Source organism: Suricata suricatta, chromosome 7, assembly GCF_006229205.1.
Source record: "Suricata suricatta isolate VVHF042 chromosome 7, meerkat_22Aug2017_6uvM2_HiC, whole genome shotgun sequence".
Taxonomy (NCBI): domain Eukaryota; kingdom Metazoa; phylum Chordata; class Mammalia; order Carnivora; family Herpestidae; genus Suricata; species Suricata suricatta.
In genome coordinates this window covers 119,583,396-119,601,229 of record NC_043706.1, presented here as the reverse complement: position 1 = coordinate 119,601,229, position 17,834 = coordinate 119,583,396, and the positions used below count along the sequence as shown (strand labels likewise).

Here is a 17,834-nt window from a genome sequence, read left to right as displayed (position 1 = left end):
CCTTGATTCTTCCAAGCTGAGGCCCCAGAGGTCACGGGGCAGACACAAGCCGTCCCTGCAGTACCCACAGAATCTGTGAGCACAATTTAAATGGTTGTTTTTTTATGTCACTAAGCCTGGGGTGATACGGTTTCCCAGGTAATAAAAGAAAGAGTACCTTCTATGTATAGTGCTGTATGGCTGTTGGTGGGTTTTAGTAATGAGTAAAATTTGGTTCCAGTCTTCACATATTTGATGGTCCGGTCGTTGTTTAATTTGGGGCCATTCTTGCACCCATAATGTAATTTAATATTTGGTCTTTTTGTAGTAATCACTATCTCAAATATGATAACTATAAAATAGGTAGCGACTTAGTAGTCTAGCAGGAAATGTAACCTTTTAATTTATCTGGCTTCTCTAGTTTTGGTGAGAATTATAATACTTGTCCATCATTTAGACACAAAACAACTCCCTTTACACGAAGCACTTTGCTCACAGTCCCTGACACATAATTGCTTGATAAATGTTGAATGAATGCCAGTCAAAATTTATCAAACACAGAGATAGTGATTGAATGTTTTTAGGAGCACCTGTGAACCACCTTGCTAATGGGCCACAGAAAATGAAGAGAGATTTTTTTTTTGAATGTGGGGTCAAGGATAAGAAGGCTAAGATCTGAAGCTGAGAATGTCTTTAAAAATTAAACCATCAATTCTAATCAATCTGAGGCCTGATATAATTTCTGAGACTGTGGTGAGTGGTTATAGAAAAACCGGTGGGGGCGTGGGCCACCCATACTGCACAGACTATGTGCAGCTCACCATGTGGTTCTTAACCCATGAGTTCAACAACGCTTTAATTGGTCTATACCATGTTCAGTGAGATGAGTCTACTGATGATGTGCATGGATTTTGTGAAAATGTTGAATTCCTATGACATTTCTAAATACTTACTGTCAATTTCTCTAATTATCTTATCTCAGACTGGTAATAAATAGTTTGTGAGCCAGCACCATTTCATGGACCATGCCTTGAAGAATACAGATTTAGATGAACTTCCCAGTCTCCTAGTGCTTTCTGTTTTTAATTTTTTAAAATGTTTTTATTTATTTTTGAGAAAGAGACAGCATGAGCAGGGGAGAAGCAGAGAGAGAGGGAGACACAGGATCGGAAGACAGGCTCCAGGCTCTGCGCTAGCTGTCAGCACAGAGCCGGACGCAGGGCTCAAACCCACAAACTGTGAGATCATGACCTGAGCTGAAGCTGGATGCTTAACCAACTGAACCACCCAGGTGCCCCTCCTAGTGCTTTCTGTTTTGGAAAGTTATTATTGATTCAATTTCTTTAATGGATATAGGCTTATGCAAATTGTCTATTTCTTTTTGTATGAGTTTTGACAGATTATATCTTTTAAGGAATTGGCTCATTTCTTCTAGGTTATCAAATTTATGGACACAGAATTGTTTATAATATTCTTTTTGTATCCTTTTTCCTTTAAAAAGAAATAAAAGAATATAGGATCTATGGATTCTATTATAGTGATGTCCTTTCTTTTATTTATTTTTTAATTAATTTATTTTTAGAGAGAGTGCGTGCATAAGCAGGGGAGGGGCAGAGAGAGAGGAGAGAGAGAATTTCTGTGCAGAGCCTGACATGAACTTGATCTCACGAACTGTGAGATCATGACCTGAGCCCAAACCAAGAGTCAGATGCTTAACTGACTCAGCCACCCAGGGACCCCTCTTTTATTTCTGATATCAGTATTTGTATTTTATCATTTTTTTCTTGTTTGGCCTGGCTATGAGGTTATTAATTTTATTTATTTTAGAGCCAGCTTTTTTTTTTTTTATTTTCTCTGTTTATTTCCTGTTTTCATTTTCATTTTCATTGATGTTGTCTCTAATTTTTATTATTTCTTTTCTTCTGCTTACTTTGGATTTAGTTTGCTTTTCCTTTTCGAGTTTTGTAATGTGAAAGTTTAAATTATTGATTTGAGGGGCGCCTGGGTGGCTCAGTTGGTTAAGCAGCTGACTTTGGTTCAGGTCATGATCTCACAGTTTGTGGGTTCTAGCTGTCAGCACAGAGCCTGGAGCCTGCTTTGGATTCTGTGTCTCCCTCTCTGTCTGCCCCTCCTCCACTCATGCTCTGTTTCTGTTTCAATAATAAAAGAAAAAGAAACATAAAAAAATAAATTATTGATTTGAGATCTTTCTTCTTTTCTAAAATACCCATTAAACACTATAAAATTCCCTCTAAGCAAGGCTTTTGCTGTATCTACAAATGTTGATAAGTTGTATTTTTTTCTTACTCATTTTCCACCTGCTAGATCTGTTTCTGATAGTTATCTCAAGCTGTAATCATAGATTCATCAATTTTCCTTGCAGTTTGCTCAGTTTTTGCCTCAAGTATTTCGACATTCTGCTCTTAGGTGTATACGCATTAAGCATTATTATGTCTTCTTGTAAAACTGACCCTGTTAACGTTATGTAATGCTACTCTTATCCCTGATAACTTTTCTTGCCCTGAAAATGGTCTACACTGTCTGCAATTAATATAGCTACCCCTGCTTTCTTTTGATTAGTATCAGCATAGTACATCTTTCTCCATCCCTTTAGTTTGAGTTATATGTGTCTTTATGTTTATAGTGGTTTTTTATAGACAAGATATACTTGAGTCTTGTTTTTAATCTACTCTAATAATACCTGTCTTTAATTGATGTATTTAGACCACCAAAAGTTAAAGTGTTATTGATATGGTTGGATTAACATTACCATCTTTGTTGCTATTTTCTATTTCCTGCCTTGTTCTTTGCTTCTATTTTTGTCTTATTTTCTTGCCATTTGTGGTGCTACCTGGGCAATTTAGAGGATTCCATTTTGTCTCATTTCTTAGAAAGTCAATTATGCTTTTTTTTAAACTTCTTTTGGTGGCTGCCCTAAAGTTTGCAATATACACTTAACAACTAATCTAAGTCAACTTTCTTTTTTTAAATGCTTATTTATTTATTTTGGGAGAGAGCACATGCGCATGAGTGAGGAAGGAGTGCAGAGTGGGGGAGGGGTGCAGAGAGAGAGAGAGAGAGAGAGAGAGAGAGAGGGGGAGAGGGAGAGTCCCAAGCAGGCTCCCCATTGTCAGTGCAAAGCCCGATGGGGTCTGGAATTCACGAACTGTGAGATCATGACCTGATCCAAAGTCAAGAGTCAGACACTCATCCAACTGAACCACCCAGGCATCCCTCTAAGTCAACTTTCAAATAACACTATACTGCTTCACCAGCAGCATAGATACCTTATAATAACGAAATATTCTTAATTCCTCCCTCCTGTTTCTTGTATTATTGCTGTCATTTATCTCGCTTATGTGAAAGCTATAATCATCAATATATGTTATTGTTATTATTTTGAACAAATTGTTACCTGTTAAATCAATGAGCAATAAGAAAGGGGCACCAGGCTAACTCACTCCGTTAAGTGCCAGGCTCTTGATTTCAGCTCAGGGCATGATCTCGTGGTTCATGGGATGGAGCCCTGAGTTAGGCTCCTGTGTTGTCAGGGGCGCTTGCGTGGGATTGTCTCTCTCCCTCTGTCTCTGCTCCTTCCCTACTCCTGCTCTCTCTCTCTCTCAAAATAAATAGACGAACTTAAAAAAAAAATCAGAAAACATGTTTATTTTACTTTCACTTATTTTTTCTCTAATCCTCTTCTTTTTTTTTTAATTTTTTAATGATTTATTTATTTTTGATACAGAGAGAGACAGAGCATGGGGGGGGGGCGTGCAGAGAAAGAAGGAGACACAGAACCGGAAGCAGGCTCCAGGCTCTGAGCTAGCGGTCAGCACAGAGACTGACGCGGGGCTCGAACCCACAAATGTGAGATCTGACCTGAGCTGAAGCCGGAGGCTTAACCTACTGAGCCACCCAGGCGCCCCTCTAATCCTCTTCTTTATCTGAGTTCTAACCTATATCATTTTCCTTCTCCTTGAAGAACTTCTCTTAATATTTCTCTCAAGGCAGGTCTACTGGCAACAGATTTCCCGTTTTTGTTTGTCTGAGAAAGTCTTTATTTAACCTTTACTTTTGAAGACAAATAATTTCACAGGGTACAGAATTCAGGTTGGTGTTTTCTTTCTTTCCCCATCTCTCAATCCTTGAACTATTTCACTCCACTCCACCAACGCACATGGTTTCTGAAGAGAAGTTGGGCATAATTCTTCTTGCTCCTCTGCAGACAAGGCGTTTTCTTCCTCTGCTGTCTTTCAAGGTTTTTTCTAATCTTTGATTTTCTGCAGTTTGCATATCATATGCCTAAGTGTAGTGTTCCTTTTTTTCTTTTTTGGCATTATTCCCACTTGGTGTTCTTGGAGCTTCCTGGATCTGTGATTTGACAGTAATTTGTGGAAATTTGCAGTCATTATTGCTTCAGCGATTTCTTTTGTGCCTTTCTCTTTTTCTTCTCTTTCTGGTATTCCTGTTATGTGTATATAACACCTTTTGTAGTTGTCTCATGGTTTTTGGATATTCCATTCTGTAAGTTTTTTCTCTTTGCCTTTCTGTTTTAGAAGTTTCTAGTAACATATCCTTAAGCTCAGAGGTTATTTCCTCAACTGTGGCTAGTCTACGAATAAGCCCATGAAAAGCATTCTTCATTTCTGTTGCAGTGTTCTTGAACTCTAGCATTTCTGTTGGATTCTTTCTTAGAATTCCATCTCTCCATTGACATTACATATCTTTTCCTTCATGTTGTCTATTTTATCCTTTAGAGCCTTTTGCATATTTCTCAGAGTTATTCTACATTTCTGATAATTCTATCTGAAGTGTATCTGAGTCTGGTCCTGATTTGAGTTGCTCTGTCTCTTCAAACTGCATTTTTTTTTTTTGTCTTTTAGTATGTCTTGCAATCTTTTTAAATGTTTATTTGAGAGAGAGAGAGAGAGAGAGAGAGAGAGAGAGAGAGAGAGAGAGAATATGAGTGGAGGAGGGGCAGAAAGAGAGGGAGACACAGATCTGAAGCAGTCTCCAGGCTCTGAGCTATCAGCACAGAGCCTGATCGAGGGCTCGAACTCACAAATCATGAGATCATGACCTGAGCCAAAGTCAGAACTCAGCTGACTGAGCCACCCAGGTGCCCCTGCCTTGTAATTTTTTGTCAAAAGGTGGACTTGAAGTGCTGGGTAAAATAAAGCTGGTAAAAAGGGGGAAGGGAGAGGGGAAGTGGCTGTAGTCCTATGATTAGGAGTCAGCCTTTAAACAATTTTTTTTAAATGTTTATTTACCAGTGGGAGAGACAGAGTGCAAGTGGGGGAAGGGCAGAGGGAAAGGGAGACAATCTGAAACAGGCTCCAGGCTTTGAGCTGTCAGCACAGAACCCAACTTGGGGCTTAAACTCCTGAACTGCGAGATCATGACCTGAACCACTTAACAACTGAGCCACCCAGGTGTCCCTAGGTCTCAGTCTTTTACTGAGCCGGCTCTGCTGGGCTGTGATCTTCACAAGCGCCTCCCCCTTTTCCCTTCACTCCCTTGAATAAAGCAAGGTGGCTAGAGCAGCTGGAATTAGTTATTTTCCTTCTCTGGTGTCAGGCTTGAGCCAGAGAGGGCTGGGAATTTCCCTTTCCCACGAGGCTCTCACGAAGCCCCGCCAATTAAACCCTGGTCAAAGGGCCTCAACCTGCGTCTGAGGGGAGGGCTTCCGAAGAACAGAGTGCTCCTGCGATTTCAAAATGGTTCCCTTCCCTTCTCCCCCTGCCAGGAGCAGGAAGGGATACTCCTCAGATCTCCACTGTGAGAACTTAGAGGCAAACTCACGAAGTGGGGAGGCCCCTCTGGAGTGTGTCATTCTCAGATTTGATCACTCTGAGCCTCCAGCCATTGGTCCATCACAGTTTAGTCTTCCTACACCTGCTCGGTTCCAGAGGAGGGTTTTGCTCACGGATTTCTGCTCCTGTAAGTTGTGATTTTCTGTTTCTGCTCTTTTTTCTCTCTCTTTGGGGGAGGCGGTTTGTCCTGTGACCTCAGTTCTCTGATGGATCCAGGAAGTGTTGATTTTTCAGTTCAGCTTTTCTTTGTGGTTGGGATGGAGTGAGGACTTCCAAGCTGTTGGCAGGCCAGACCAGACACTAGACTCCTTTCCGTTTTATAAAATGACGCCTTGCCAATATTTTCTGGTTTAGTGTAGAATCTAGTGAAAATGTCCATATTCTAGTAACTGTTTCTATTATACCTTCACCTTTTCTGGCTATACTTATTTCTTCCCAAAATAGTTCTTGGTTGTTAACAGTCTAGTTCTTTCATTTGTGGATTCTCTCTGGCTCTACCCTTAGATCACAGCGACCAGTCCCACCCTTGTTTTCCAGGTGTGTCAACATTTAAGCAAGGATGTGCTGTTTGCTCTGTTGTTTTTAATAGTCTGCTTGCAAATCCTGCTTTGTGAATTGAATTGGCTACAGCTGCATATTAGGCTGATGGCTTCCAGAGTGTACAGAAAATGTTGGGTAATAAATGATGTTCAAAGCCAGATTTGCAGATCTAGATTTCTCTCCGCCTGTAACCTCCCATCTCTCCACGTCGAAGCTCGCCTGTGTTTTGTGGCCTCCTCACATTACTCAATCGCTTTCAGCCTTGCTTTTATATTAGCATCACTGGCTGGGTTTCAATTTAGTTGATCTAGGTGGGTCCTGGTATGGGTATTTCTTTCTTTCTTTTAATCTATATAAAGTCTGTCTTTATTTTAACTTGATATAGAAATAATCATGTGATGTTATTTCAATCATTACATGATTGCACCTAATTCTACAGTTTTTGGAAAAAACATGTAAAAATGTTAGCTTATTTCTTTTTGACAGTCTGGTGGATTTCATTTTTTACTTTTTTAAAATAGTTTATTGCCAAGTTGGTTTCCATATAACACCTAGTACTCTTCCCCACAAGTGCCCCCTCCATCACTATCACCTCTCTTCCCCTTTCCTCCTCCCTCTTCAGCCCTCAGTTTGTTCTCAGCATTCAAGAGTCTCATGATTTGCCTCCCTCTCCCTAACTCTTCCCCCTGACCTTTCCCCTTCCCATGGTCTCCTGTTAGATACCATATGTTTTCACTCATAGGTCTGTCCTTCTCTGCCTGACTTATTTCACTTATAAGTGAAACTCCCTCGAGGTCCATCCACTTTGCTACAGATGGCCAGATTTCATTGTTTCTCATTGCCATGTAGTACTCCATTGTGTATATCTGGCATGGGTATTTCTAAAAGTCCAAGTAATTCTACCATGCAACCAGGGTTGAAATCCACTGGTCTCTAGCAGGGGGCAGCACATTTGTTTCTTTAACGGACCAGATAGTAAATATTTTAGGCCTTGAAGGTCATTGTAATCTCTCTTGCAACCACTTTAGTCTGGTGTAGACGCCATAGGCAAGTGGCAGTAATTTGTGTTTCAGTTATTTATTTCTAGACACCAAAATTTGAATTCATATAATTTCATGTGTCACAAAATCCGTCTTTGGATTTAAAAGTGTTGGGGCAATAAGTGGCTTTGTCGGTTAGGTGTCCGACTTTGGGCTCAGGTCATGATCTTGGCGGCTTGTAAATTCGAGCCCTGCATCAGGCTCTGTGCTGACAGCTCAGAGCCTGGAGCTGCTTCAAATTCTGTGTCTCTGTCTCTCTCTCTGCCCCTCCCCTGCTCATTCTCTGTCTCTCTCTCTCTCCCTCTCTCTCAAAAATAAATAAACATTGGGGCACCTGGGCAGCTCAGTCAGTCAAGCATTCGACTTTGGCTCAGGTTATGATCTCACAGTCATGGGTTCGAAACCCACGTCGGGTTCTGTGCTGACAGCAGAGCCTGCTTCAGATTCTGTGTCTCCCTCTCTCTCTGCCCCTTCCCCACTTGTGCTCTGTCTCTCTCAAAAGTAAAATAAAAACATTAAAAAACTTTAAAAATTGTAACTATCATTCTTGTCTCCAGGACATACGGTAGCATGTTGGAAGCAGGATCTGGCTTACAGGCTGTAGTTAAGTGACTTCTGGATAATAGTTTACTACTTCAGTTTGGTTCCATAAGAGAAAATCTTTCTTCCTCCGGTCACTGACCACATCTTAAAGGAATCCAATCGTTGATGACTTCTTTTAAATAGATCTTATCACGACCTTTTGAAACATGGCCATGCATTTCCTTAATAGCCTTAGAAATTGCAGCAGTTAGGATGTTTTTGTCTATCAGGAACAAGCTTGGCTTAAATGGCTTCAAAGAGTGGGAAAGACATTCTCTCATTAAAATATAGACAGTTGAAAGGCTAATTCAGCTCCTCTACGGTGTCGTCAACCCCTCTTGCTACTCTCCTATCCTCAACCCCAGTCATGGTTGATGTCTTGCCTCATGGTTACAAGATGGCTGTCATGTCCATTGCACCACGTGCGGACACATTAACACCCAGCAAAGAGACACAGTGTTTCCTTCCCTATATTATTATTTTTTCAACAGGAGGCAATCTTTTCTAGAACAGCCCTCTCCTGCATAGATCTCCCCTTAGGTCCTAAAGACCAAATCAGTCCCTGGTTGAGGAAATGAAGTCACCATGATTAACTATCAAGATCCGTCAGCTGGCGTTGGGAGGGATCTGGTCTGCCTTACACCCGCGGCGTTAGGATCCCCGCCAAATCAGGTTCTGTTAGCAAAGAGGAAGGAGGAGTGGCGGTTGGAAAAGAATCCACATGGTCTCACACAAAACTAGATTCTTAAGATTAAAAAAAAATCTGAAGAAGACTATCTACAGGGCTTCTCATTTCCATTTGTTTTATTTACTTCCCTTAAAGACCATCAGAGAATTGTTCAGTATAATTTTCCAGAGAGAAATTTTATTGATCTTCACTCAGCTTCTATTTTACATCAGTTGTCAAAGATACACTATAATTTCCATCAGATTATATTTAGAGAGAAATGTATCCTGTTTGGGTTTCCTTTGTTATTTTTTTTTAAACTGCGCCACATTGCATATAGAGCAGAAAAATGTTCATGTAAAGTGAAAAGAAAAAAGTTTTGTTCATTTTTAACCATTGAAGTGTTGCCTGACTTTTGTATCATGAAAGCAACCAAAAATAGTTGTATCAAGAAAATTATTGTATCGAATTACAAGTTGTGGATTCATCCGTGTCCCCCCTTCTGTGTCCTCCACCACCTCTACGGGGATTCTGATTAGCATCCCATGGTATGTGACCCACCTGAAAATCCTAGAGGGAGATTTAAATCCATTCCAAACTCAGCTGGCCTCTTGCTCTTGGGACCCTTCATGCCCAGCCAGGAGCACGGGCTGAAAATCCACATTAGCAATTTTCCCAGAAGGAAATCGGGTGCACCTTCCAGAAAGGCGCTCTAGCCCAGGGCGGAGAGCCTTCTGACTCAACCTCTTTTATAAAGTATTTAACATCAGGCACATTTCTCAACCTCCCTGCGTTCTAGTTTTGATATCTGTAAGGCAAGAGTTTGGACTAGATGATTCACTGAGGTCCCCGTTAGAGCTAATCTGTTTCTCCCTCCAGTGGGATCCAAAATTTGGAGCTTCACTTTCCAACATTAAACTAGTATCTAATCTCTTACTTCTGCTTGGGGAGGGCCACGAAGCCATAGTGTCCCTAAGATCATATGTAGAAGCAGCAACTCTGTCCTGTCTCACCACAGTGCTGTCAACCATGACGTCCTAGCGTGAGACATTCCCCCCGCAACGGCCTCGGCCTTTGCCCCTGCTGGGAGACACATCGGAGCACAAGTAAAACCAGGGCTGCGCCAGGCAGGAGTGATTCTGGTGACCTTTATTATTATTTTTTTTTAAACAAAAATGTTTGCAAATGTACTTTTATTCTTCATACTGAAGCATACTTTACCATTGTTTACAACACAATTGACCACTGCAGCCTAGAGATGTTTTCCTTCTAGAACTCTAGTGAGACCATAAAATTTCCCTAAAACAATATGTGTTTAGGAAGAAACATTTTATTTGGTGGCCAAAGCAGTTTCCTTTGGCTGATCAACACTTTTCTTTTCCTTCAGACCTAGTTCCTATGCTTCCTAATAATCCTCATTTTTTCTCCACTCCCGTAGAACTTTCCCGGTGGCTCACTGGGCTTTCTACGTTTTAGGAAGGCCTGGTTCACCTCAGGACAACATAGGAAAAAATTGACCCAGGGAACTTGACAATGGCTAACCAGACTGACACTTGTCAGTTTCGCCCCCAGCCAGAAGCACCCCATTCAGTCAAGAGTCTGCAGGGAAGGTCTTGGGGGCAGGGGGTTCTCTGTTAAGGGTTGCCAGCTGTGCTTGAAATAGTTGGGAGAGCAGTTCATACTTGCTCCTCCGGGGCAGGTGACCCCTCTTGACGCCGGAGGCCTGCATGCAGAGCCCCTGCCCCAGGGCGGGTCCTGGTGGCCTCTTCATAGGAGGGTGGTGAGCACGTGGGGACCTGGGCCACCTCCCGGGGCAGCGGGGAGTAAGGGAAGCGGGGCTCGCCGCTCCAGGGGAGGCCCTGCCGGAAGTCCGTGACCTCTTCCGCGGGCACGTGCTCTGGGAGGTCGATGCTGATCGCCTGTCCCCGGGGCCGCGAGGCCTTGCAGTGGCGGTACAGGAACAGCAGCAGGAAGGCCAGGAAGAGCAGGACGGTCGCCGGGAGAAGGATGCACAGGAAGGGCTCCACGTCGTCTGTTGCAGAACTTACCTCCTGGGTGCCCTGCAGTTAGGGAACGGAGCTGGGTTAGGAGGCCGGGAAGGAGCTGGGTTAGGAGGCGGGGAAAGAAGATCTCTCTCTCTCTTCATCTTTTATTCTTATCATTCCCCACTCTCGGAATCACTGTAGTTGTTTCTGTCTGCCAGTGAGCTTGAGCTCGCAGGAAATAAAGCAAATTTATTTGATAAAGTAGGAATTCAGATGTCAAAAAGACATAGGATGTCCTAGAATATTTCATATTCCAGTAGGAGAGTAGGTTTTGGTTGGTAGGTCCACCCCTCATTCTTTGAATGGCGGCTCTTACTATTTATGCACTTACTTAATTTAGAATTAGCCCAATAATGTTGTATTGCCACAAAAGGATCATATGGAACTTAAATTCTTTAATGCTGGAATAAATTCTGACATTGTTAAGTGTTCATGTCACAAAGAATATTTGAGGGGTGGCTGGGTGGCGCAATCCTTTAAGCATCTGACTTCTGCTCAGGTCATGATCTGGTGGTCCGGTTGTGTGAACCCCAAGGGTGGCTCTGTGCTGATAGCTCCGAATTCTGTCTCCTTCTCTCTGCCCTTCCTTTGCTCACGTGCTCGCTCTCTCAAAAATAAATTTAAAAATATTAAAGGATATTTGAAATCTGAGTTAATGCCTAATGTTTATGATGAATGAGATTTTAAAATCCATTTGTTTTTGCAATATTTGTAGAATCAATATGGAAACCTTGAACTCTTTGAAGAAAAAGGATTGTAACCTATTGCAGCCTAAAATTTCTCTAAGAGACTGTGTAGAGACTAATTTGCAGCTGAATTCCTGCAACATGCCGTTTATATCTGTTCAAAGGGGGAAAAGCCTGAACGGAGCCATTAAGTCTAATGAATCTTATAATCCTGCACTAAACAAACAACCTCCCCGCCCCCCCCCCCCAAATACCCTACCTAGTCTAGGATGTTATTAAGCTAGGCATGAAAAGATTTCTGCGGTGTCTGTACTCGGAGAGCAGCAGTTATCTGTGAGCTCTACCTGGTATAAACACTAATCGTTTGGTTATTTTCTTGGAGTAAAATCTTGAAAGTGTAAGCATATTTGGTGCTTTGTTATTATGGTGTTCATCATCTACGGGGGGTCCCATCTCAGCCAGACTTCAACGGAAACGTGGAATTAAATATTCTTGAAAGGTCACTGGTTTAAAAAAATGCAGATAAATTCATAAGCAACCTAGAAGGTATTGATTTTACAGTATTATCTCACAAGGTAATGATGGTTCTTGAGGGAGTAAATAATATAAAAGCCATGGAATGATGCTTCAACAGCAAGGTAGAAAAGCATTACAAAAAAATAGTGTTTCAAATTGCATAGACACTGCTTTCAATAGAGCTGCTAAGAAGTGGCGAGGTATTAAAGTCTGTTATATAACTCATACAGCAATAGATGCAATGTTTGTGTCCACTACTACAGAAGAAAAAAAATTAAAGCCTTATATTGTTTCAAACAAACAAGGAACATACTAAACTCTACCTATTTAAAATAAATTATAGCCTCCATTAGCATGATAGATGGAGCTCCATCGCCTTCTCTTTTTTCTTTAATGTTCATTTTTGAGAGAGAGAGACAGAGTGTGAGTGGGGAAGGGACAGAGAGAGAGGGAGACACAGAATCCGAAGCAGGCTCCAGGCTCTGAGCTGTCAGGCCAGAGCCTGACCCGGGGCTCAAACTCATGAACCACGAGATCATGACCTGAGCTGAAGTCCATGCTTAACTGACTAAGCCACCCAGGTGCGTCTTCATCCCACACTTTCAATCTGCAGGTGTCTTTATGTCTAAAATGAATCTCCTGTAGGTAGCATATAGATGAATCTTGTGTTTTTATCCATTCTGATACTCCATGTCTTTTGATGAAAAAACTATGAGACCTGAGGTCTTTCCTTGATTTTGGGGGTGAGGACAGCTGTTTTGCCGACCATGACCTCTTAAGAGACTGGCTTATCTAGTGTTTGTAAAATCTTTTTTTACATCCTAAAGAATTTACAATTATGTGTGTTATTTTGATACAAAATTAGATAGTTTATTTAATAGTTATACTGCCAGATAGTTTGCTCTTGGTTTATGAGTTTAGATATTGTAGCTTAAAGTGCATAAAAATTAAAAGTTTGGTCTTTGTTTTTGTTTTGGAGTGTGACAGCCCTGGCTTTGAACTCTAGTAGGTCTTTCTAATACTTGTGTGACCTTGAACCATTTACTTGTCTCCTATGGGCCTGGGTTTCCTTCTCTGTAAAGTGAAAATAGTAACATCTTCTTTGGAGGCTTGGCATGAGAATTTCAATATGTGTAAAGCACTTGGTGAATAAATATTTATATATTTATATCTCAGGGACTCAGATGGTCAAGTTTACTGGAAAATAAAATACTAAAGATGTCTAGAAATTTATTGCTAAGGCTAGAAAATAGTGAACATTAAAAAAACCCCTACCATTACTATGTTTATATTTTAATAACTATATATTCAGAAAAATATTTTTTAATATATTCTGTGTGTGTTCTATTTCTAAATGATGGGTTCTTTCTGTTTTCTCACACATAATCTAATTTGCCAAGACTATTAACTTAAAATCTGTTGTGATATAATAGGACTTTGATTACAAAAGCTATAAGAATAGATGAACTCATAAATATAAATTTACTACCATTAGTAAAAAAAACAAGTTGGGAGTCAAAAGCCATTTAACTATGTTGAGATTTTTTTCTCTAGATGAATCAATAAAAATGTTAAAGTTATTATCTCTTTTAGTGCTTAAAACAATTACTTTTCAACTTTGATAAACACGGACCATTTTTCATAACTGTTTTCTTCATTCTTCATCAATTATATGGATGATAATAGTTTCTGAATAGTTAGTGGCCATCAGAATTTAAATACTCTGCATACTGAACTTACAGAGATAATATAGAATATAAAGATACTTAATGTTCTATTTAAAAGGTTTTGTGTGATAGATTCTATGTTTACATCTATGACGTTTATGGTATTATCAATACTCAGAACAGTTTTTTACAATTAGTTTGCAATTAGTTGCAGAATTTTGGAAAGGGAAAGGCCAGAGTCCCTTCCTGTAACCGGTACTTCCACTGGTTGAGTCAAATTTATCCCAATATAAAGTGGCACTAAGAGACTTATTTAAGATGGCAAATTAGGACAATTTCTTCACATAAAGAACTCCTCTTCTAGTTAAGAGAACCACAGATCTACAGGAAAAATTTATGATGAGGGCCTTAATTTTCTCTTCCATTAATTCTTGGTATATTGGTTCAAATTGTTTTGGATTTTTTTTTAATGCAAAAAGGGTGCCTACTTAAAAAAAATTCTTTTTAATGTTTATTCATTTTTGAGAGAGAAAGATAGAGACTATATGAGAGGGGGAGGGGCAGAGAGAGAGGGAGACAGAATCTAGAAGCAGGCTCCAGGCTCTGAGCTGTCAGCATGGACCCCAAAACAGGGCTTGAACTCACAAACTGAGACATCATGACTTGAGCCAAAGTCAGATGCTTAACAGACTGATCCACCCAGGCACCCCACGGATGTCTACTTTTTTAGTCAAATCTTCTGGTTTGTTAACTTCCTGCAATGTTGTTTTTTAAAATATTTCTCTGATGTGTATTTGATGCAAGGCTTTTGTTATTCAGGCAATATCTCTCAAAATATTCAGTTAAAAGTATAACTGTTGAAGGATATACCATCAAAATTATATATGCAATTTTAAATGTAAAATATAAATAATTGATGTAAGTTTACATAAAATACATCTAACATTTCTTTCTGTAAGAGGTGGTTTGGGGGAACTTAAATACCAATTTCATCAGCTGATTTTTCAGACAAGAAAAAAATAGGGTTTTTTCCTCTTTTTTTTTTTGTGGGCCGGCAGTATCACTCGTTTCCCTCCTGATCATAACATTGATTGAGTCCTTAGGTTTCTACAAATATTCCTCCTTAGTGCTGCCTCTCACAGAGGCTTCTTTGGTGATTTCCCAGACAAAGCAAAGCAGCCACTGAGTTTCTTAGAGACAAAAGCCTACCTAACCCTCTGCTGTCCAGCCTGAAGTAAGATCCGTGGCTTCTCCTGACTCTAAGCAGCACTGTCCTCACATCACTACAGAGACTCGGGGCCTCTTGTTTTTGTGTAAGCCGACATTGCTTACTGTGCAAAGAACAAAGTCCTAAAACCCAGGCACACAACTCTGTTCACTCCTGCCTTCAGGTATTCTCGGATAAATTTGACCTACCGGGTTTTCCTGGAACATAACTGTGGCAAGTTTCACTTTAATTTATCTTGGTCAAAAGACTCCAACTTTCAAGTGACTTCCTTAAACCATGCCAGTGGTTCATCTTTCTGTCATTCCCATAAAGCAAAATGTTGCCACTAAGTTCTAAGATCCTAAAAAGAGAGGCGTTCTTGGTTTTGAAACTGACAAAGATCCTTTGGGGGAAGAAAAGGCTTAAGTCATAGATACAGACCTGCAGCTGGGTTTCCCGAAGTGGTAGGCTTGGCTCACTAGTTAACCACTCATATGTCCCTCTGCCAGCGTGTCCAAACTCCCTCCAGCTGCTGGCCATCAGTCCCCGCGTGTTTTCGTCCAACCGATGCACCGGCCACCCTTCTGCCTCGATGCCCAGATTTCAAGGATACTGCTGGCGTTTGGCTTGGGTCCAGCTTGGATGTGCTTGGCTGACTGATGGCTGTTGGTAAATTCGTTCTTTGATGAGTGGCAACAGGGAAAGAAAGCCAACCAGAGAGACCTCTCAGGGCTGACTGTATTGAAATTCAGTGCCTCTGCGTTTGTTTTTTGTGGCCTTTATCATTGTAAGGATTGGCATCAGATATCAGACGTGAAATGGATTTCGGACAGAGGCGTTCTGTGCATTAGCGCTATTACAGTGCCATGGGTGGTCAGTGAATAAAAGCTGTTGATATTAGATATAAATAAGACCCTCTCCCTTCCCTTTCCACATCCCTCCCTAGGGATACAGCTCAGCAAGAAAAACTACCCAAGCTGAATTTCTTTTAATTATTTCTGGGTTCTATGTGACAGAGAGAAGGGATATTGGGTAGAGAAGCAGGACTCCTTTATAACATTTCGTGAATTATTTAGATGAAGGATGCTAACGATAAAGTTGTACAGAAGCCAGACAGACAAAAACTCAGATTGTTTGGAAGAAATATTTGCTGGCTTCAATTAAAAAAAATCAAATTATCAATACTTAAATAGTATTCCTTTTGATTATCTTGGGAACTTTATGAGATTATTTATACCAAGCTTAAAATAAAAAATTTTCAGTTTGAGCATTCACTGAGGTACCTTTGGGATGTTTAATTCTACATATCTATGGAGAATTAAACGTTTAAGACTTGGTAGTTGGATTCTTTCTTTTAGGGGAGTTAATGTCAGTTTCAAATATTTATTCAAAATATTGCAATTCAGTATGCAACTACACACATCCTGACCTAAGCATCATTTCCTTCCAAGCAACTATCAGGCTGAAATAGTATTTCTTTTTTTTTTTTTTTAAGTTTATTTATTTTGAGAGAGTGTGTATGCATATGCACACACATGCACACACACACGTGCATGAGCATGGGAGGGGCAGAGAAAGAGAGAATTCCAAGAAGGCTCCATGCTGTTAGTGCAGAGCCCAATGAGGGGCTTCAACTCATGAACCTGAGATCATAACTTGAGCTGAAACCAAGTTGGACACTTAACTGACTGAGCCACCCAGATGTCCCTGAAATAAGAATTCTTAACTAGGATTATTATTCTTTTTCTTAAAAAATTTTTTGTTAATATTTGTTTTTGAAAGAGAGAGAGAGAGAGAGAGAGAGAGAGAGAGAGAGAGAGAGAGAGAGAGAATGCACCCATGCATGGAGGAACAGAGGGAGAAAGAGAAACACAGGATCTGAAGCAGCTCTGTGCCGACAGTGGAGGGCTGGATGTAGGGCTCGAACCCACAAGCCACTAGATCATGACCTGAGCTGAAGACAGATACTTAACCAGCACAGCCACCCACGTGCCCCTATTATTTTTTCTTAATTAGGATTCTCCTCCACTGGCCCAGGGTGGCCTATGACTAGGTTTCTGGGGTGAGGTGGTGACCTCAGTACAGTTTTAGATAGATCCAATTTTCTTAGGAGGAGCCCTAGTCAGAGACCACTTTCAGAAAGTACTCTTTCAAGAACAGCCACCCTCCTTGATGCAGTCTGGCTCTTTGCCAAACTTGTTTGTGGTAAAAGTTTTCCCTGAGTTTCCCAGGGCCCAGATCAGTGTCCTAGTGTGGAACTCCTTGGTCACTTTATCCTTTCATTTCTTATCATGGAGTAAGTTGATTTTGTGTCCTCTGTTAAATAAGTGCCTTGTTCAACTGATGTATTCCTATTTTAAGTCAGTCCTGCACCCCCGCACTGTTATATCCAAAGCACCTGACATGTTTATTATTTGCTATTTAGCGTATCTGTGGCTTTGCCAGTATTATGTCCTCAGCTCCTTCTCTACCTTATTACTTAAATACTTCTGTTTCTTGACAAGCAATTGGAAATCTGGATCAAAAACATTGCATGTGCATCTGTGATGTTGACCCTCCTCCAGCATTTAATGAATCAGATAGAAATTCCTGCTTTTATGGATACATTTTTGGGGACCAAGAGAAATAAATCACATAAGTAAAATATCAGAAGGTGATAAATGCTATGGAGAAATAGAAGAGCCAAGTAAATGCTGAAGGAGGGACTCTTACAAGGGGAAGTCAACTAGGACTTCAGGGAAAGTGATATTTGCATAAAAAGTTGAAGGATGCAAGGGATTCAGCCATGAAATTATCAGATGGAATAGCATTGCATACCAAGGGAATAGGCAGTGCAAAGGCCCTGGGGGCAGGCACATGCCTGACAAGTTCTCAGATGGGCTAGAAGGTCAGTGTGGCTGGAGCCAGGAAAAAGCAGGAGACAAGGAGAGAGAGGATATGTGGGAGGTGTTAGGACAGCACAGAGTATAGTGTTTATAGAGCATTGGAAGAATTTTGGCTTCTACTCTAAGTAAAACAAAGGGGTCATGCAGAGTTTTGAGCAGAGGAGTGACAAGATCTGACTTCCATTTTAAAAGGATCATTCAGGCTCA

The 17,834-nt window shown here is 40.7% G+C and overlaps 1 protein-coding gene across 1 annotated transcript; it reads right to left on the bottom strand.

Moving 5' to 3' along the window:
- Positions 1-9,753: 9,753 nt before the first annotated feature.
- On the bottom strand, positions 9,754-15,345 carry SMIM28 (small integral membrane protein 28; the record flags this gene model as incomplete). The annotated part of the gene is made up of 2 exons (XM_029943238.1): positions 9,754-10,681; positions 15,184-15,345. Coding segments are annotated over 2 exons (546 nt in total), but the record flags the coding sequence as incomplete, so codon positions are not given.
- Positions 15,346-17,834: the final 2,489 nt, after the last annotated feature.